Raw genomic sequence first — 21,983 nt, forward strand, 5'->3', positions numbered from 1 at the left:
AAAAGTAGCCTCTGGTTAACATGACTGGAAATTAATAACAAAGACAAGATTTTTATTAATTTTTAAGGCATCAAGTAACTAGGATTTGTTATCTACTGAATAAGTCATTAGTAGTTATGAAGATTAACATTGTATACTCAAAATGCAGCAATGCAAAAGTAGTGAATCACTGTTAGTCATTGTGAGTGTGGTTGTGTGTGCTTACCTGTATGGACGAAGCAGCTCCACCACCTACCCCAATCCTGTACACTGGTCCACCCACTTTCACCACCCTAAAACCTGCACCAAACACAAGCCACTTAATTCCTCATTGACAGAAATGATCATGAAGTTCCCAGCAGGAGAAATTCATCTTAAGAATAAGTAATTTTTGTAAAAGCAAAATTTCTCAAAAATATACAAATGTGATACAGAAGTTAAAAGAGCAAAATAAACAGCATACCCTCTTGAGGTTGACTTTTCTTGACCATGGTGGCATCCAGGGTACCGAGGCCTCCACTGAACATTATGGGCTTGATCCATTCCCGTCGCTCTACACCACTTGGACCTCCTGGAGTGTGTAACAACAGTGTCCGGGCCAAGCCAAGGTTGGAGGTTAGGAATCTTTCAAATTTTGTTTCTCACTCAATTTCTCCACAACTTACCAGTATGTTTAAAAAAAAAACTTTCCAACTTTCCCTTATGATGAATAATAAAGATGGTTTATATTATTGACATATACTGTATATATCCTAGAAAATAAAATGGACCACAATCATAATTTGTGGTTCAAAAAAGTTGTCACTCACCCAAAAGAAGACCAAATGAGCGAGCGAACCCAGCAATGACGGGCTCACCAAATTTGTTGCCATAGTCTGAGGCTCCATTAGAGGCTTCTATGATAACCTCAAGTGGTGAAGCAAAATTACTGGGGTATTCTGCATTCTTCTCCTCCCAGGGCAAGTCATAGTCTATGTAAATGGAGGTGAGCATACTGAGTATTCTTCATATATCAAGATTGTTTCATTAAGGATACTGATACTATATGCATGATATATTGATACTATATGCATGATATAGTCTTCAAATTATTAATCAATCTTTCTGTTGTTGAATATTTCAGAAAACAAAGTGATGACTCTGGTAAGCTGCCCTGCTTACCAGGGATCAGTAGGTTTCCAAAGCAGTAGCCAGCAGTGCCCGCCACCACATGACCGCCCCGACCTGCCGCCTGCACATCACGGATCCGACCACCAGTGCCTGTTGTCGCCCCACTAGTGGAAGGGAAGGGGATACATCTTTAGTTCAGGCATTACCTTTTACTAACAACTTCTAAACAGGCTAGGGATCCAACCAATGACATGAAACCAAGTTAAGTTATGAATGTATAGAGAAAAATAATATAACAAAGGACATGAAATTGGTCTCAAGCTGTGGATATTACAAGCTGAAGTCAATACTATGAAAACACAACCTGCTAACATATGAAAAAACAATAAAATAGGAGCCCATTTATGTGTATTTGCATACACACACACACACACGCCGACAACAGAAGCGAAAGGACGTGGACAGACGAGGCAGAGATCAACAATCTATTTTCCAGTCGATTAGGGCCCGAGCAACAGCTAAGTAGATTAGTCCCGTCTCCTAGGAGTCTAGGAATTGTGAGTAATATGAAAGAGCGAGAAGTGATAAATTTAACGGGAGGAGAAGGAGAGGAAGGAGGTGGGAAGGAAGGTAAACAAAGATTCATCTTCTCCAAATCGGCGGGAAGAGGACTGGGAAAAGAATTTTAAGGGCTTCACGCCAAAATCAACAATGGAACCTACTATACAATGGAAAAGGATAAACAAAGTGGAGCAGGACTGTGACAGTATAGTGATAGAAATGAGGAAGTTGAAAGCAGTTTGGAGAAGTGATTCAGGCACTGACCAAAGTGAAAAAGAGAGATGATGAGGCAAGGAGAAGAGACGAGGAGACAAAGAAAATGGTGGAAAACTTGAGAAGAAATAATTGACTAAGGATCAGTTGGAAAGCCAAAAAGAAATAGCACAAGTGAAGATGAAAAAATTAAAAAAAGACCATGATATAAATTTTGAAAATGGAAAGAGAGAGGTGTGTAATGGGGACAAACGAAGACATGGAGAAGATGGAAGACATGATAAAAAGAGAGGTAGCAAAGAAGATAGGAAATGATCAGCAGAGTGTGGGTGTAAATGTAGAGGGAAAGATTAAGGATGTGGTCAATGATGAATTGAAGGAGTGGAGAAGTGAAAAAGACAAGGAAAAAATGAGCTTTAGGGAAATTCTAGAACAACAGCAACAGGAACAGAGGCAAGACATAGAAAAAGAAGTTGTGAATGTACTAAAAAATAGAGAAGCAATGGTGAGGGACACGGCAGCCAAGAAAAAGTGTGTTATAGTGTTTGGTGTCAAGGAAGAAAAAAACAGTGAAGGCTCAGAGAGAGAGAGTTACGAGAGGAGTAAGGTGAAAAGCGTATTGTGAAATATGAATACTGAAGAGGAGGAAAAGATAGAGGAAGAAGCAGATGAAATAACTAGATTGGGGAGATACGAGGAGGAAAAAACAGACCACTAAAGATAAAGCTAAGGTCCCAAATGGCAACAGAAACTATACTCAATAGATCATGGAAACTAAACAACTCTGAAGAATATAAGCAAATATATGTGAAGAGAAATATGTCAGAGGATGAAAGAATGAAAGCTAAGGAAATGATAAATGGTGAAGCGAAAAAGAGAAATGATGAAAGATCAGAAGAATTTTTTTGGGAGAATGAAGAACGAAAAACTGAAGAAGTGGTGGATAGGAGGCGAAAGGAAGGAGTAAGGGTGTTGATAGAAAGAGGGGAAAAAAAGGGAGATGGGAAGAAAGGTTTAAAAATTGCATAAACAAACATATATAGTCATATCAAAGAAAATTGAACTAACTGATTATTTAATGGAGAGTGATCCAAATATTATATGTATTGTTGAAACAAAGCTTGTAAAAGAACTGGAACTTGTGCTGGAGGGAAAGAACAAGTACAACATTTGGAGAAAAGATAGGAAAGAAGGAAAGGGAGGAGGAGTGATAATGACAAAACAAAACTTGAAAGTGACTGAAGTGAGATTTGGAAATGACAGTGCAGAGGTGATGGCTGTGCAGGTACTGGTAAAAGGTGGAGAATAATAACATCATAACAGCTTATGTCCCCCTAAAAACAAAAAGTTGGAATGAAGTAAGATATAACGCTATGCTAGAAAATACAATACGGGCACTGACAGATGAAATAAAAAACAATAAAAAGGTAATATTAACAGGAGACTTCAATTGCAAAGAAGTGTAATGGAAAGATTGTGAGATTCCTAACAGACAATGGCATTTCAAAACATGGACTGAAGAGATGAAATAAAAAGAAGCTCTGATCCATCCCAGATTTAGAATAAGTGGCACAGTATGGTCCTCACACAGAAAAATATATATAAATAAGATTGAGAGAGTAGAAGGAGCTTTATCAAAGATAATTCGCAATTCAAGAGATCTAACGAGAAAAAAAAAATCTAAAATAAAAAAAGAATAAATTAAAGCTGCCATCACTATGTATTGCCCGAAATTCCACTTCACTATACTTTCACACAACCTCCGCATGTTACAAAACACTAAATATTAACCCAAACTCGGAAAGGGCTTTATTAGAGCCAGGGATCAAACCCATGACCAGCAAGAAGGGTAAGCCACTCCATAACCAGTCTGCAAAAGAGGTACCCCCCTTGCAGAGTGAGTTTGAGAGGCTTTCCCCATCAAGTGGCTGAATCACTACAAGTGGAAAAATTCAAAGAAAGGTGACATGACTGCAGTGTTCAGGGTAATGATGGAGTAGATAAAACTGATGGAGAAGATTTGTTTACATGGATTGGGGAAGCAACAAGAAGACATGAAAACAAACTGAAGACAAGGGGCTTAAAGGATATCAAGAAATATAGCTTTCCATACAGATTCACAGACCTGCAGAATTGTCTGGACATGGAGATCATTCAGTATATGTATTACCAACTGAGACACTGGAATCCATGAGAGTAGATCAATTCCTATAAATCACAACGAAGTAGAATGCAACTAGGTAAATACACACACACAAACACATACCTGAAGGGAGCAACACCTGTGGGGAAGTTGTGTGTCTCGGCTGTAAAGATGAGGTGCCTCAGGCAGTGCTCCACCTTAACCTCAGAGGCAATGCGTGGGTCAGCTGGCACAAGGACAGGAACCTTCCATCCCTCAACACCACTGTTTGGGAGAACACAACAGTTATCTCACATATGGAGGAAAACTGGAGCTGTGACAAATTAGGTGTTCAACAGGGGCAACAAAAATAATCTCTTCCTTGCACAATAAATCTTAAGAAGAAATTAAAGGATCATCCTTGACATGTTCTCACTTGAGAAATGCCACCTCCAAAGAAATCTAATCAAATATTTCAAAACTTTACATATGATCATTTTTTTTCAATCAACAATACCTTCCAAATGAAAAATAATAGTACTAAGCTTAAGAGAAATAAATACATTCAGACTGCACCAAATTTTTTTCACCAACCTTGTTGGAAGAGAACTGAATAAGCTTACAAAGAATCTCAAGTGCCACTTCCTTCATACTAACATTTGCTAAGGCGGAGATGCTATGTCTTGGTGGCCGTTTGTTTGAGGTTTCACCTAGGCTAACCCACTGTATCTGTGGTCTGACCATCTATGTAAAATGTAAATTATGTAAAACTAAGTCCTGCTTTGACTTGTTCCTCACCTGGAGTTGTCACTGAATGCAATAACATTATTTGGGTGAGTGGTGGCTGGGGTGTTGGTTTCTGCCACCATTTCCATCAACGAGCATGGCAGCTTCTTTCCATCTACCAAGTACTCACCCTGAAGAATCATCAGAGTCAGGTAAGGGGTTAGCAATATATAGGTGGGTGGGTGAAGAAAAGAGTATAATTCATATTGTGCAAAGTGCTTCTCCCTGCTTTGTCAAACATTATTTCTATGAATTCCTCTCCTTGCATTCCACATTTAAAAATCACCATTCAGACATGCTTTAGCAACATGGAACGAAAAGGATCAAAGTTTTTCTTTGATCCATAATTAAACATTTCCATGGCTTCTCTGCCCTCACCTTGAAGAACCAATGGCGTGAGTGCTCAGAGTTTGACTGAGCAAGGTCAAACAGCTCCACTGTTGTTGGATTTCGTTGTACCTTTGTCCTGAAGAGCTCGGTGTAGTAGCTAACATCCCAGTCATCAAAAGCAAGGCCTGTGATGTTACATGTGAAACCATTGGTCTCATTAGTGACTGTAATGACTATTTTTATCTGTACTCACATAAACTGACATTTAACTTACATGACCAGTAATTGTAATAACTAAACTCACTGTTTTCTGTTCATTCCGACATACATATTTGCCTTTGACAAATGTTTAACCCAGTAGCAGCGACAGGCCAAATTTGTGGCTTTAACGTGTAGCAGCGACAGGCCAAATTTGTGCCATGATATAAACCACCCAAAATAGATGATACATAATCTGATCACACATGCTCTGATATATATTATGAAATGGTTTGTGTGAGGGGTGATTTTTTCTCATTTTTCTTGCTTGGAGGGACCACTAAGAAACATGATCAACGCTGCTACCGGGTTAACTACTCTCCCTACTTTGCATGCACCTAAATTGACATTAATCATACTTCCGATTGATAAATGTAATAACTATGCACATTGTTTTTGACCTCAGTAACATGGCAAGACTACTGACCCATCTTCTTATTGACTTCCTGTAAAGCTGCCTCGCCTCCCCCCAGCACATCCACCTCTTTCCAGTCTTCTGATCGCACATCCAGAGTGAAGCTGTCCAGTGGCTTCACATACTCCTGCTGGGTCATGGGATCATGCAGGGCAGCCACCAGCTGTGACAATGCAAACCCTTCTTGAAATTGAACATTATTCCCCAGATCCAAGAAAAATGAGAGAGAGAGAGAGAGAGAGAGAGAGAGAGAGAGAGAGAGAGAGAGAGAGAGAGAGAGAGAGAGAGAGAGAGAGAGAGAGAGAGAGAGAGAGAGAGAGAGAGAGAGAGAGAGAGAGAGAGAGAGAGAGAGAGAGAGAGAGAGAGAGAATAATCATGAATGTGTACTTCTTAGGATAGCATGTACATCCCATGGTGGCTAAAATGGAGAGGGGTAGAAGGATGACGACTCTATATTAACAGTATATATTTTTTCTCACAGCTTTGTAGGTACTGTAGTTTCCTATCCAGTTGATTTGCTGACAACCCTGCCCCCCTTCCTGTATGTGAAAAAGCAAACTGTTGATGGAAACATAACCTCACAAAATAAGGCCACCACACCTTCTGTCTGTCCTGGTTTTTGATTGGGGTGACCGAAGTGATCAGGTAGCGGTGTGCCTGCTCCAGCCTCTTCACACTCGTCAGTCCAGCAGCCTGGCATATGCTGACAGCATTGGTGCTCCATGCAGTGGTAAAGGTCAGCCTATAAAGGAACCATATTGCCAGCCTATTTTAAGGAACTATATTAGATATGAAATTAAGTAAAGAAAAAAATCTAAAGTGGAACTCAAAAACTGGAGAGAAGACATTCTCAATAAAAGTTGTGCTAGCTTACATAGGAAAAGTCAACTGGAAATTCCGGGAGAAAATTGTGATGATAACCAGCCTTCACCAGTGACATTTTTTATGTGTTGAGCCAACATAGTTGTCTTGAATGAGAGGATCAGATTTTGTGATGACATGGCGTATAAGGAGTGTGGGGGCAGTAGTAGATCTGCAACATTTCATCTTATTTTGTTGTCTCTATCAAGAAATTAAAAACAAATGTGAGTTACTCAGCAAGCCATATAATGAAAATTTTCCTAGTGAACTATAATTTGAAACATATACAAAAGAGGAAATTAAATATTGTATTCAAGATTTTAGGAAAAAAAGTTCAAAGGCCGTGAAGAGAGGGCACACAACCACCATAAAAAGATCAAGAGGAGAGGACATTTCAAATGCAATCCCTCAACTGTACTGAACCACTAAGTTCATAAAGCACCTGAAGATACTGATAAAAGTATAACCAGACGTGATGCTATCCCTGTATAATTCCATGGTAAGACCGCACCTCGAGTATACAATACAGTTCTGGTCTCCTAGTTACAGAAAGGATATCGATTTACTGGAAAGGATTCAACGACGCGCCACGAAGATGATTCCAACCAGCTTAAGGGCTCAACCGTACGAGGAACGACTCAAGCGACTCAATCTCTTTACATTGGAGAAAAGGCACCTATGAGGGAGATATGATTCAAGTCTTCATGTACCTGAAAAAGTTCAATAATGTCGATTACTCCAAATTCTTTGAACTGCAAACCAACACAAGAACTAGAAATAACGGTTGACCCATTCAGTCAAGTCGATGTAACACAGACACTGGAAGGAGTTTCTTTTCAAACCGAGTCATCCGCCACTGGAACAATCTTCCCTCAGAAGTTGTAAATGCGAATACCATAACTCCTTCAGATATAGAATCGACCGTCATTTCGGTGCATCAGGAGTAAACTGAATAACGAGGTGCTTTCATCTGCTCCCCAATATCGAGGTGCTTTCATCTGCTCCTCAAGCCCCAAGTGGCTGTCGAGCAGATTAAATCACCCAAGCGGGCGACCTTGTAATGAGCCAATAGGCTTTCTGTTGCCTGCATTTCCATGTATTATACATACTACCTAGACATATAAGCCACAAGACAGTATAATAGTGATGTATCAGATATCTGCCTCCACCTCTGCCTCCGCAGAGCCTCCGCAGTGAAAATAATATCTGTATTACAATCCGCATCCTTGTTTTCAGACTACAAAAGCCCCGCATCATTATCCGCCTCCGCGTTTTCAGATAATAAAAGCTCTGCATAATTATCCGCCTCCGCGTCAAAGAACCACGGAGGTTGCGGAGCCCTACCCAGATATTGATATTGATTTTATAAAAGATAATATACATTCTTCTATTTCTCTCCAAGTATATCTCTTTGCGTAAGTGTACACATTGTGCATTACAATTCGGTGCTTAAATGTACACCTTAGTGTGGCAAAAACTTGCCAATTTATACTGCATACTGCATAAATGTACTTTGTACTGTAATTGTGTTAAACCCCTTCACTACGTCCGGGCCAAAATAGCGCCCCGAGCCGTATCTGGGATTGCCACGCACGCCAAATTTCAAATGTTGCTACTGAATATAACAAGTTTTCATCCATAATCATCATGTATTATATATGAAAACATGCAGAATTAAATGGTGCACATAAAGAAACAAATTAATTGATAATTTTGAGATGTAAGTATAAATATAGATATAAAATAACTTGTATATTGGCTAGAGCGAGCCAGGACGCAGTATGCGCGTCCTCGGATATGGTACAGGGAACACAAGGGCACAGTATACGCGTCCTCGTGTTGAAGGGGTTAAGAAAAAATCTTCTTCCGCAACCACGGACATGGAGGTAAAAATAATCGCAGCTGTGTCCGCATCCGCAAAAAAATAATATCTTAACCTCTGCAGTTTTATCTGCAACCTCATTATATGAAAAACAGACATCCGGCTCCGCCTCCGCGGAGCTCTAAAATTTGGTATCTGATATATCACTACAGTATAACACCTTACTGTATTTCATGAATACATGTGCAAGATCAATCCAAAATAGTCATACCAAACATATACTATTCTAAATATAGTTGCATAAAATGTCCTTCATAAACAAAATTACAGAAATTCTACCTGTGTTACAGTATGATATTATATCCTTTGAATTTTCCATTTCAGCATACGTATATGTAGTTGATTTACTATGTCTGCCCTATCACTGATGTAGAATATAGACCAACCTGGGACCAATTTCCACCAAGGACTGAGTATCCTTTACTGGGTGGAGCTGTGTAGTGGTGCGCAGGCCTGAGTCAGGAAGCCACGGGTCCCCCAGCAGCCCCCAGAGCTGGCAGGCCATCTCTTTCCCCAGGACACTCACAACATCCTCTGCCTTTACCCCATCAACACCACTTCTGGAATGCAGTACTCTGTAGGTTATGTGCTTGTGGGACAGTTCTATCAGCAGAAAATAAATTATTTCATTGTTAGCAGTAACAGTAGTTGATACAGTATTGGTAGTATATAGTACTGTAACATTAGTATTATTAGTAGCAGTAAATAGCTTTTACCAGGGACATCAGCAAAAAGGGTGCAAGGGGCACAGGTGCACCCTACCATAGCAGCACAAATTTCACTCAGCAGAGAAAATTAAGCACCACAAATGCTATGCCTGCCCCTCCTATGTAGTGCCATGGCCTGCCTGATGGGCGAGTTTGCCATAACTCACTTTGTGAGTGGGGTACCTCTTTGGCTGACTGGTTAAGGAGTGACTTACCCAACTCGCTGGTCGCGGGTTCAATCCCATCGCCAGTAAAACCCTTTCCTGGTCTGGATTAATTTCTCACGTGTTTCGTGACATGCAGAGGTCATGTGGAGATATAGTGGAGTGGAAATACGGGAAATATATGTGGTGGCAAAGTAATGGGCATCCTCTCCTGTGATTCTGTTGTGTCTCCCTGAGTGGGTAACAGGAAGGTAGATGGCCCATACTCTCTGAAGTCATAGAAAATGGAAAGTTTCACTGACAAACACACAAATTAATCTAGATAGGGAGAAGAAGTCATGTAATGCCATGACCTGCCTGATCAGCAAGCCTCCCATAACTCACTCTGCAAGAGGGATGCCTCTTTGGCCAACTGGTTAAGGAGTGGCTTTCCCATCTGGTAACGGGTTCAATTCTCAGCACTGGCAAAACCCTTTCCCCGTTTGAATTTATTTTTTGTGTTTCATGGCACGCAGAGGTCATGTCGAGATATAGCACAGTGGAAATATGGACAATATACCTATATTGATCTCAGTTTATCTATTTATTTAGTCTTTGATAACTAGTAAAATAAATTTCAACTTGCACCATCTTGTATGAAATACTAAAGATATGAACCCTTCCATGGCCAAACAAGTAAATGCTCATGGCAGCAACTGGTGGCAAATATCTACTAAGAGCTCACTTTGTTAGATAACCCAAGTCTCTACTGAGAATGCAAAGAGTAATTTATTGGTACACAATGTTGGCTACTTCAAGCTATGTTACGTTAATTAAGGGTATCTTCAAACATGAAAAAGTGAATATATTAGTAAAATCAACAAAATTAAAACCCACTTTTTATATGAATACAGGCATATATATGTTAGTCAGATAAATGACTGCCTTAAGTTAGGTTAAAGGTTGCTTCATAGATATGGAAGACAAAAAACACATGGTAAATATCAACAAAAAGCCCACTTTGTTATAAAATCTCTTTAACAGGAAAGCATATATAACTTTATTGAGGCAGCTCCTTTATCTGGGAGACAATTGTCTTGAAATTAGTGCAAATGCTATGACTGGTCTCGTCTTGACATCCCTCAAAGAATAAGCAGCTATATGACATCCATCCGTGATTCAATCAAATACCACTTATGCTGGTGGGACCTTGATGAGTAAGATTATGGAAAAAAAAGGGTATTGATGAACAGAAGTTTCAACTGTGCGCAACAAACCTGGGTGCTGATAGGAATAATTTTCTTTTGGGGGGAAGGCAAAAGAAGTAAACTATATGGGGAGGCTCGAGGGGGCTGAAGTCTTCCCGCCATGGATAAGATTTGGTTTCGTTTGGTTGGGGGGTTGGCCCCCATTTGCCACCCATTATTATAATCTAACTAAACGAAACCTAACCCCCACCCCAAATATATTTTACTTATTTTACCTCCCCTGCCAAAAAAAAAAAAAAATCCTACCCGGTCCCACAAGTTTCCTACGCAAAGGAGAGAAAATAGGTAAGTGATGCGTGAATTGTATCATGGTGAATTTGACACAGACTTGCACCAGACGAAAGAACCATCCCATTACCAGCGTTCACATACTTTTCATTGACGAGAATGTAGTAACAAATTTCCCGCTGCACCTGAGCGAGGGAGGGACACGCGTTTTTCAGCCGCTGCAGCAACAATCCACCTGTGCCGCTGGTGTCTGCATCCTCCAGCTTTCTGTACAGCCGAACCACCGCCATTGCTGTCAGGGAAGGATGGGAGATTACTTTTAGGACCTGACAGTGGCGTAGCTAAGGGTAGAGGGGAGTGGCAAAGACCCCCGGAAAGTAGAATAAAGTTTACGTATAAATTTCTGAGGAGGAAAATGCAATTCGGGAAAGTTTATGGCGATCAACATTAGACTGACACCTAATGAATCTTGAGACAAACTCGATCAATTCCCTGTCCATCCTGTATCAACGTTTCTACTTTAATTTTCATAATCTCACAGCTACACCACATTTGGTTCTCGATGTTATGAAGTAATGCTCTGCGGAGTGAAGTAACAATTAACAGGTGAACTACGTGACATAGTATTCGAGGGGAAATCAAGGTCGGTATTTTCAGACGCTTCTACCCCCTCACATCAACTACAGTTTCAAAGGCCGAAAAGGAGGTCAGTCGATCGGGCTCTAATATGTGTTTTCTTACGTTCACAGTAACAGATCGAAGATCGAAGGTAAACTACCACCTGGGTCACAAAATTATATATATTACTGGAAATCCCCCAGACTGCTATGAAAGCCTTGTCAAATGTGTGCGTGGGCGCCGAAATGCTTAAGAATATGACCCTAAAGTGTTTCGGATTCGTGTACTGTATCACTTCCGGGATTCACCCCACGGATACACAACTGACAAGTGATGAGAGAGAATAGCTATAATACGCAGCATACTGAGGGGGTCGATCGAATTACTGGTCTCATCTTGTATGCATCCTTTCCAGGGAAGCCCTTTTTTTTTCTTTTTCTTTTTTACCCTGGTGGAAATGGTCTGACCCTCCTTCTGTGCCATGAACCCCAGGAAACACTCATGAGAATTAACCCGACTGACCTCCAATTTGGCCTTTAGAGGTATAAATAGTTGATGTGAGGGGAGGAAACGTCTAACAATAAGACCCGGCCTATAACGCCACGCGAGATTATACTGAAGCCACTTAGAGGGTCGACTATAATGTTCAAACAAAAGACAATTATAATTATAAGCTATATGTATAGTCTTGTAATACAGAGCCTTTCATGTCATGACTGAACACATGGACTAATTAACAAAAACAGGGAATGGTAAACAACTAAACCATTATATTGGTAGCTGGACAAAATTAATAGTTAGGCTACCCTTGTCTCTACAGGCTAAACAACACGTAATCAACGGGCTGCTCAAGATAACTGTAAGAGTAATTATACCATGGAGTCTAGAGAAGATATACTCTACGGTAGAATCCTTGAACTGTGCTTGCCTGGCTGACGAAGGAAAACGATAAACGGAGTAACACGGACTCCAGCAGTGCAGCAGAAGTCCTTCACACCCAACACACAAGGCTCCCGGCAGAACACTGACTGACTGACTCCTGCGGCTGCCTCAAAGCCCGCTCAAACTCAAGGTCACTGGCGGACCGGTCACTGGGGGAAGTCCATGGGTAGTCTGTGGCTGGGCAGGGTGGCTGGGTGGCAGGACAGGCGGGGCTTGGGCAGGGCGTTGCCACATGGAGAGGCCAACAGGGACAATAATGCCGCCAGGGGACCGGTGGCAACAGCAGAAGACAGAGACAGTTAGCCAAGATTTCTATGATTATTTTATTTCAGGTCCATATCACCATTAAAAAGTATGTAAGACGATGCCAACTAATGCAGTCTTCAGGAGGAGCGGTGTACGTCAACTCAGTTACGATAATGTTGCACAAAACTTGCGTGTTCATTATACTGTCAGCACTCGCGTTTTCTTATCAAGCTTTTTCGCGCCCCATTTTATCAATTAACGCAAAACAAGTCTGAATTAGCAGGAATTACCTAACTGTAATATGATTGAAGCGAATTAATTATTTCTCAAAACTGTTCTCTATATAGGGCAGTCCTCTTCGTTCTATTAGTAACTGCAATAATTAGTGTTGTCATAACCACTATCTCCCTTATTTAGTTCCTACTTTTTCGTTGTCATCCGCATGGTTTCTATAAAACTACAAAGTTAAAACCTTTATGACTTGATCAGCGAGGCAAGACAACATTGCTAAGTATGTAAATAAATAATTGCGACAACCCAGTAGTCTTCTTCCAACAACCAAACAACCACTTACACACACACACACACACACACACACACTCTCTCTCTCTCTCTCTCTCTCTCTCTCTCTCTCTCTCTCTCTCTCTCTCTCTAAGCTCCTACCTCGGTCCAGTGTAACACGATTGACTCCTTTAAAAACAAATAGAGTAGAAATGCAAAGTTTTGGAGCCATTTGATTAATGTAGAATCACTTAGTCTGGACTATGGGGTCTGTGTGGTCTGATTTTCCATGTAAATTTATGTAAATCTCTCTCTCTCTCTCTCTCTCTCTCTCTCTCTCTCTCTCTCTCTCTCTCTCTCTCTCTCTCTCTCTCTCTCTCTCTCTCTCTCTCAGTATAAACAAGCCTAGCTGACTTACCATACACTTGTTCAACTAAACTATCGCCTCCTGCAGTGGTGATTCAATATGCAATTAAACCACAAGTATCAATGGTCGTACATCAATTTTATTTATCTACGGAAAGATTTATAGCTTTCAATCCCTTCACAATGACAGCTTTTGAAACCTTGACATGTGATAAGTATGCAGACACGATGTTTTGACGCAATACATAAAAAAATACAATTATGAACACACCATCTCTGTTGAACACTATATCATTATTTTTTATGAGTTACACACACACACACACACACACACACACACACACACACACACACACACACACACACACACACACACACATACACACACACTACAATAATTATATCTAAACATCAATAAAAAAGACACATATGGTCCCGTTATCAGAAGATCGAGATTTCTCCGAGGAACACACACACTCATTGTAGGCGTCGACATAAAAATTCACATACAAACACAGATCCAAACCCACACCGAGCAACAATGGCGGGCCGCATGTGTTGGGAGGGAGAGAAGGAGATAAGGAGCCGCCAGTCATTTCAGGCTCCGATTGTTTCCCTCTGAACCATGATATACCCCGCGTCGCTGGGAGGAGACGGGCGACAGCTATGAAGTCACACGCAGCCAAGGTCACGTAGGTCTGTCCCAAGGAGTCTTCAAGGGTTAGAGTCCGTGGTCTGTCCCAAGCTGAACGATCTATTCACTTGTCCTGACCAGCCCATCTTGCGTCTAATCTCAAGACTGCAAACAAGGTTATCACTTTTGTGTTCTCACGTTTTATTATTTTGTAATTCTTGTGATAAAAGGTCTTTTACACTTTTTTTTCTCCTCCAATCTGAAATTCCTGTTATTGGTTTATGTCTTCCAATTATCACCCATGTAAGGATAAAAATCAGATACTCTTGGAAACTGATATTAAGTATATATAACAAAAAAATAACAAAAAATAAAGACTGATCAGAATTTGTTAATATTTCATTTTGAGCCTCACTCAAATTCTCCGGTTTTTTTTTTCATCCTGACATGGGGTTTAATAATCGTTGGAATGCTGTGTAGAAACCGGCGAACATATCAAACGCACACCAGCGCCTGAGGTTATTCAAAAGGGAAAGTAGAAAATCTTGATCTATAAGGGAACTACACGAGGGTCAGAGGCAGTGGGGCTCACGTGGACAGCACTCCCCGCCCAGACACCTGTCCTGGTGCTGTCGACACTCAGGCTGGCAGGGCACCGCTGAACGGGATGAACCAGTAAAAATAACTTACAATAATATCATGGAGGAACAAAATGGGATTGCCTGAAACCTTAAAACATGCAAAAACGAACATGAACGTTTTTGACAACATGAACGTACCCTACACTTTCAAGTGTTTTTAACACGTACATTAATATTTCCAACACATTAACGTATTCAAAACGTACATGAACGTTTCCGACACATTAAAGTTTTCTACACGTATATGAAAGTTACCAACACTTACAAGAACGTTTTCTACAAGCACATGAACGTTACCGACACTTAAAACAGAGACAGGAGGGAGCGCGTCTTCCCAAGTTTTCATTCCCCCAACTTCTTTGTCCGCATCAAGGAGTTGATTTACTTTATGCTTCATTTCTTAAGCCACTTACTTCCCCTCATAAAAATAACGAGTAAGCAGTAAAAGCAGGTCGCGCCATGCCTGTGTTAAGTCAGTCACCATAAATATGACTATCCGTGTAATCGCCCATTTCAACGAGGTTGTCCATCACGACCCATTACTTAGCGTTTATGTACTTAGCGACGTTATTTTAATTCCTTTTAGTGTTTATTATTCTCATTATCACTAGAACATTAATGTCGAAGCAGCGTCTGAGTACACGTCTAAACAAATAACACTGGACTTCGTTATTTGGTTACATATATATCTGGCATTAAAACAAGTCTCTGTAGTCAGTGCAATAGGATGTCTGATAAGTTTCTCTGCTGCACTTGCTGATAACGAGGTGGAAGCAAGGAAGGAAGGGGAGGAGAAGGAGAGAGAGAAGGAGAACGTGAAGCAAGGGGACACTGGGCCCTATCAGACAAAGGCAAGGTGGACTCACTTCCTCTCTGAGAGAAATCGATTCTGTCAAATATATTTGATGCATGAGTCTGTGGTGGCGAAAACGAGGCTGGAGGCGAGGGTGACGGCGAGGGTGGCGGCGAGGGTGACGGCGAGAGATGGGGGTGACTCGGATGCTCGACTGCAAGTGTTGGAATGGTTGGAGCATTGTAACCCGATGCTGGTGTGCCGTATAAAAAGTGTAAGGCGAGGGATAGCAGCGGAGGGTGTGAGATCCAGAGTGGAGGACGGCGCCGGTGTGGAGGAAAGGACGTTTTTTCCCAGGCACATGCTGTCGGAAGGCCTTTGGATCCATAAGTTCGGTGGGAAATGGAGAACATGTTTCATCTGCAGTCGCGTACTATCGAGAGGCTTTTGAGTTCAGAAGTTCAACCGGACAATAATGACTTCGACTTATACACGAACTTCTATAATAGTGTTGCCTTACTCTGGCTTCTTGAATAACGTGAAGAATGTGTATCTTCTTCATGGTCAATAACCAGGGAAGGCTTTGAAAGTCCACAAGTTCCTCAGGACAAAAATTCACCGCCTCGACGTCCGCACGAAGTTTTAGCCTTGCCTGTATTCCCTTACCTTCGTAAAGGGCGAGATATGTGTGTGTGTGTGTATTTATTGTGGTCAGAACTTTGGAGTTTCCAGAATCCAAAAGTTCCTCAAGACAAAAATGACTTGTTTTTACATTTATACGAAGCCTGGGCACGGCCTTTCCATCGCTTCGTAGAAAGCTGTGATGGTAGGAGAACCAAAATGACGGAGACAATGAACGTCACCTTGTGGGCTCTACATATCAGCGAACATCACTCGTTTCGTCACCACCGCCTTCGTCAGGGGGCGGGGACTCCTCAGGCAGCGGGGGCGCCTCCGGAATGTTCATCAGCAGGCCGTTCCTCAGGTCACGCGGGGACAGAGTGGCGACCGACTCAGGCGACGGCAGGTTCTTGAGGTGAATGTCTCGCACCTCCATGAGCATTGGGTTGTTGGGGACGGGATGAGGCTCGAGTGGCGAGTGGGCGTGGGCGTGAGGGGGGTTGTGTAGGTGGTGCGGGTGGTGGTGGCTCCCGCCCGTCCGCGTTGAGGAGTGACGAAGCGCCTCTGTGTCTGCCGAGGTACAGGAACAGAACTGATGAGTCTTCCTATATAGCAAACCTTACTCCGCCTGCTATAGTAAAAGGCAAGCCAACTATGTCTGATGTACAAGAACCCATTAGTCGTACTAGCAAACCTTACTCTTTTATTCCTTCGTCTACTGATAAGACAAACAGTGTGTAATGCACTAGAAAAGAAGACATTAATCATATTGGGGAACCTAACTTCTTTCCTCATGACAGGTAAAAATTAAAACTGAACCGTAATAAAAATGTGTACTGTCAAAATGAAGAATGTTCATCAATCCTTATTTTGACAATGGCTAATTTCTGATATATATATATATATATATATATATATATATATATATATATATAGAGAGAGAGAGAGAGCACATTAATCGTCAGCTTTCATCTTCATCATCATTAGCAGTTACTGAGGATCCGAGGAGGGCTGTGAAGACTTGTAATTTTTCGAGGTGTTTTTATTTTCTTTCTGAGGTGAGTAGCAACTAACTGGGACGGAGAGGGTGTACGAACTGGCGACCACACCATGAACCAGAGACACAACAGACCAAGCGCAACAGCACCCCCCCCCCCCCCTCCTCATTGCTGGAGTTAACTTAGACCTTCCCTATTCGGCAGTCTTCGCGGGACCACCTTAGCTCCCAGTCACCTGAGTTGTGGCGTTGCTGGAGTCTCCTGAAGATGGTGACGGCGCTGGTCATCTGAAGCTGGAACTGTGACGTGGAGAAAGTGTAGAGGCAGGGGTTGACGGCGGAGTTGATGGGGAGCACGAGGACCACCAGCCATGCGTACACCCCTTCTGTGCATGTGGGCAGGGAGAGGACGGCAGGGCAGGAGGGTGGAGTGAGGTGGAGCAAGGTTGGGGGGAGAGGGGTGGGGTGGTTGGGAGGGGTGGAGGGGAGAGGGACAAGGAAGACTGTTATGTCATTGGGAGGCGTGACGCAGATAGAGCGAGAGAGCGAGAGCGCGAGAGAGAGAGCACATTAATCGTCAGCTTTTCATCTTCATCATCATGAGCAGTTACTGAGGATCCGAGGAGGGCTGTGAAGACTTGGAAGAAAGGAAGGCAAGCATGGTCATCAGCCGCTCACATTATTACTAACATCTCGTATCTCCCCTCTTATATTCTTGATAGCCTTCTCTCCCCCTCTCTCTCTCTCTCTCTCTCTCTCTCTCTCTCCCAATAATTTTCACGAGCCCACATGAGCAGCAAAGGAGAGAGATAAACATCAAAGAAGAGAGGGATAAGCAAACGAAAGATGAAGAGAAAAGAAAAAGACGAAAAAGAAACCATATAATTCCTCAAAAGAAACAGAGCGAGGAAGAATATCAATACTAAATAAAATGACAACTAAATAAAAAAAAGGATAAGTAAAAACATACAACTCATTCCCTCCCTCCCCCTTCCCCTTCCCCTCTTACGATGGACTTCGACGTGGGCAAGAGCGGCGACCTTGACACACATGATGGGCAGCCAGCAGAGGCAGTTGGTGACGACGATGAAGAAGAAGCGGAAAGCGAAGTTCATCTCGTCGCTGGTGCGAGACGTGGACAGTCTCGTTCCCCGGATGTTGAGGAAGAGACCAACGTACGAGGCCAGGATAACCAACATGCTGGAAAAGGGAAGGAGAATGAAGAAGGAGAAGAGGTCGACGTGAAGGAAGAAATCTACAAGCAAGATGGTGCTACTATAAATTATACACTTGCCTGCGCCACAATGGGCTGGAGCCGACCATCAGGCCAAGAAAGCCTACCGGCGTCATAGGCCGAATCGTATAAAACAAACAAACAAAAAATAAAGTGAGGTAAAGATCACCAGCAAAAATGAGAAAAAGAATAAGGAAAAGGAGAAAGTGGAAGTGTAGGAAGAGACCAACGTGCTAAAAAGGGGGAAAAATTAGAAAAAAGAGAACTTGAAGGAAGAAATCTACAGGCGAGTCCAGGATCACCAGAATGCTAAAAATGGAGGAGAAATGAGAAAAAGGATGAGTAAGACGTGCAAGGAGAGAACAATGTACAGTGCTTATAACACCAATTAACTGCTGAAAGAGGAAGGAGGAGGGAGATGAGGCAAAGACTGAGCCGTACAAACTATAAAAAATGGCCCGTGTCGTCACCCGTGAGGTGGCGACAAAAAAAAAAAAAAGCGTCATGTCAGCATTAAGAAAAAAACTTTCGGATTTTGGAGGTTTTCGGATTTTGAAATTTCGGATAAAGGATTCTCAACCTGTAATAATAATAATGATAATAATAATAATAATAATAATAATAATAATAATAATAATAATAATAATAATAATAATAATAATAATAATAATAATAATAATAATAATGATGATGCTACTGCTACCACCATTTTTTTCCACGGCCTCCATCCAGTAGAGTTACGGAGTGAGAGGTATATTTTCTCATATTCTCTCAAAACAATTCATCGAGCTTTATGGCGTAGGCCAGTGTTTATAGTGGCACCATCTTTCTTGGCTCATGCTGCCCCTCGGAGCTCATCTTTAATTTTCTTTGTAGAGAGAATCTAGAGTCCATGGTAAGACGAGGGGAAAGGAAAGAGCGGGGTGGAAGAGAGGGGTCGTGAGGGGAGATAACTGAGGGAGTCGATGGTAAGACAAGGGGAAGAGAAGGAGAAGGGTGATAGAAAGGGGTCGTGCGTGGATTCACAGCCTCACGACAGAGATTTATAAAACAAGATAACACACACACACACACACACACACACACACACACACACACACACACACACACACACACACACGTCCCAATTTATTTCCGAACACATTCATCGCAGGCTTCACTGGTTTGCTCGTATCTTGCTTTCCACAAATTGAAAGCCGGACATAAAAAGGGTTGTAAAGGAGCATAACAGGAGAATAGGAGAAAAGAAATCAGAAGAGGGAGAAAAAGAATTTAAGAAAAGAAAAGACGAGAACAGAGACAAAGACAAAAACAAAGACTAAGAAGAAGAAGAAGAAGAAGAAGAAGAAGAAGAAGAAGAAGAAAAACATCAACAACAACAACAACAACAACAACAACAACAACAACAACAACAAGAGAAAGAAGAACAAGAGCAAGAAGAACAAGCACAAGAGCAAAAGAGCAAGGAACACCAAGAAGAAATGAAACAGACGACGACGCGATATAGGTCACAAGAAGAAGAAGAGGAAGAACCCTCCCCAGCACCGAAGCCTCACTCACCTGACGAAGTTGAGGCCGAGGAAGATGAAGGCGGAGTACTGCCAGCCCGCCAGGTACGGCTCGTTGATGTACAGCGGGAAGCACACCGAGTTGTTGCCGTAGAAGCTTCGGATCCACAAAACTGACAGCGGGGAAGGCAGAGGAAGGGAAACTGATGAGAGATTACAGGATGAGGGAGCGACAGTAAAGTGAGAAACGGGGCGGAACGAGGGGAAGGGAAGAAGGGTGAGAAAGAAAGGTCGTGTGGGAGTTAATGGTGAGGCGAGAGGAGGGGAAGGAGAAGTGTGAAGGAGAGAGGCGTGAGGGATGATAAATGAGGGTATTGATGGTAAGACGAGGGGAAGGGAAGAAGAAGGATGAGAGAGAGAGAGAGAGAGAGAGAGAGAGAGAACCGATAAGAAGACGAGGGGAACAAAAAAACAGATAGGAGAGAGAGAGAGAGTGGTCGTGAGGGGAGATAACTGAAGGAGTCGATAGGAAGAAGAGGGGAATGGGAAGGAAAGAAGGGTGAATGGGAGGGGTCGCGTGAGGTACGGTAAGAACGAGGGGAATGGAAAGGACGAGGGGAAAGGAATGGATGGTATGGCAAGGCTGGACGAGGCAGGAGAGGAAGGTCAGTAGAGAGAGATGGTGAGGAGAGGGGAAAGGTGAGGTGAGTGGGTTTAGTTAGGGACAGGATAAGGTGACGTGAGAGTTTGGGGGGTTGAAAGTGGAGCTGAAACGAGGGTAGAGCACCGATGCCAGATTATCGTACTCAAGAGCCTCGTATTTATCGGTTTATGGCCCATAACTGTTACCAAGAAACACCAAATAATTAACCATTTAAACGATAACCATATATGAAGGCAGTTATTTGGGTGATGAAAGCAGTTTTGGGGTCGGAAATCGGCAAATAAAAGAGGCAGAGTACGACAATCTGGCAACGAGGGTAAAAGGTGTGAAGGCGGGAAAGGGCAAGGTGGGGCAGAAGGGGGAGCGGTAAGGGGGATCATATCAATTAGGGTGGGTGGGGGGCGGGGTAAAGGAAATTAAGGCGAGACAAACGGACGGGATTTTCATGTCAGTCAAGCAGGTGCAATAAAGCCGTTGTTACATTAATTGCGAACAACGAAATAAGTAAAAAATAAACGCATGCACATATGTATTGTTATGATTACAGAAAATGACGATGCTGCAGAAAGTTAATTAACAAAATGGAATAATCTATACTACATTGAAAAAAATAATACATTGAGTTTGTTCGCAAATCTGAAGGCACCATTTCCAATAATATTCATTTCAGGAAAAAAAAAACTCTGAAAATAAAGCTGATGTACAAAAATGAATAGTGTGAGAAGATTTTTTTTAAACAATTGTTGAATATTATTACTTCAGATCAATAATTCTCCAAGTTCCTTTTTTTTTTTTCCTTGTGTGGCGATAATATGCAACGAGACTACACTCTTGATAACTTAAAGGACACTGGAAACCAAATCAGGAAGGAAGCCATTTACTTCGAGGAGGAGGAGGAGGAAGGAGGAAGAAGAAGAAGAAGAAGAAGAAGAAGAAGAAGAAGACGAAGAAGAAGACGAAGAAAAAGACGAAGAAGAAGACGAGAAAGAAGAAGAAAAAGAAGAAGAAAAAGAAAAAGAAAAAGAAAAGGAAGAAAGAAAGAAAGATACAAAGAAAGGAAGAAAAGAAAAAAGAACACACACACACACACACACACACACACACACACACACACACACTTACTCGGGAAGAAGGCCAGACTGACGGAGGTGAGCCAGATGGCGGCGAGGCAGAGCCGGGCGCCTCGTAGGGACAGCGTGCGGTCGTGGAAGGCCTCGCTGATATAGAGGTAACGCTCCAGGGACATGAAGGAGATGATGAACACCGAGGTCTGAGGCGAAAGGAAGGGCGAGTGTGCGTTGAGGAGCGAAAGAGGCAATGCTTCGTATACATATTTTCAAAGGATAGATGAAATT

At 42.1% G+C, this 21,983-nt stretch overlaps 2 protein-coding genes across 2 annotated transcripts in view; both read right to left on the minus strand.

Moving 5' to 3' along the window:
- LOC126995248 (phosphoribosylformylglycinamidine synthase-like) overlaps window positions 1–12,659 on the minus strand; it is an 88,117-nt gene extending 75,458 nt beyond the window's left edge. The window contains exons 1-12 of the mRNA XM_050854734.1: window positions 12,410–12,659; window positions 11,008–11,155; window positions 8,904–9,077; window positions 6,375–6,516; window positions 5,787–5,937; window positions 5,150–5,286; window positions 4,784–4,902; window positions 4,130–4,270; window positions 1,141–1,253; window positions 789–950; window positions 443–550; window positions 206–279 (exon numbers count right to left, since the gene is read on the minus strand). Coding sequence (XP_050710691.1) covers window positions 206–279; window positions 443–550; window positions 789–950; window positions 1,141–1,253; window positions 4,130–4,270; window positions 4,784–4,902; window positions 5,150–5,286; window positions 5,787–5,937; window positions 6,375–6,516; window positions 8,904–9,077; window positions 11,008–11,153 — 1,467 coding nt within the window. The 5' untranslated portion in view covers window positions 11,154–11,155; window positions 12,410–12,659. The remainder of the gene's footprint in view (window positions 1–205; window positions 280–442; window positions 551–788; window positions 951–1,140; window positions 1,254–4,129; window positions 4,271–4,783; window positions 4,903–5,149; window positions 5,287–5,786; window positions 5,938–6,374; window positions 6,517–8,903; window positions 9,078–11,007; window positions 11,156–12,409) is intronic.
- Window positions 1–21,983, minus strand: part of LOC126995252 (uncharacterized) — a 123,801-nt gene that overhangs the window by 46,809 nt on the left and 55,009 nt on the right. The gene's annotated exons all lie outside the window — the stretch shown is intronic.

The sequence above is a fragment of the Eriocheir sinensis genome, chromosome 1 (genome assembly GCF_024679095.1).
Source record: "Eriocheir sinensis breed Jianghai 21 chromosome 1, ASM2467909v1, whole genome shotgun sequence".
Lineage (NCBI taxonomy): Eukaryota > Metazoa > Arthropoda > Malacostraca > Decapoda > Varunidae > Eriocheir > Eriocheir sinensis.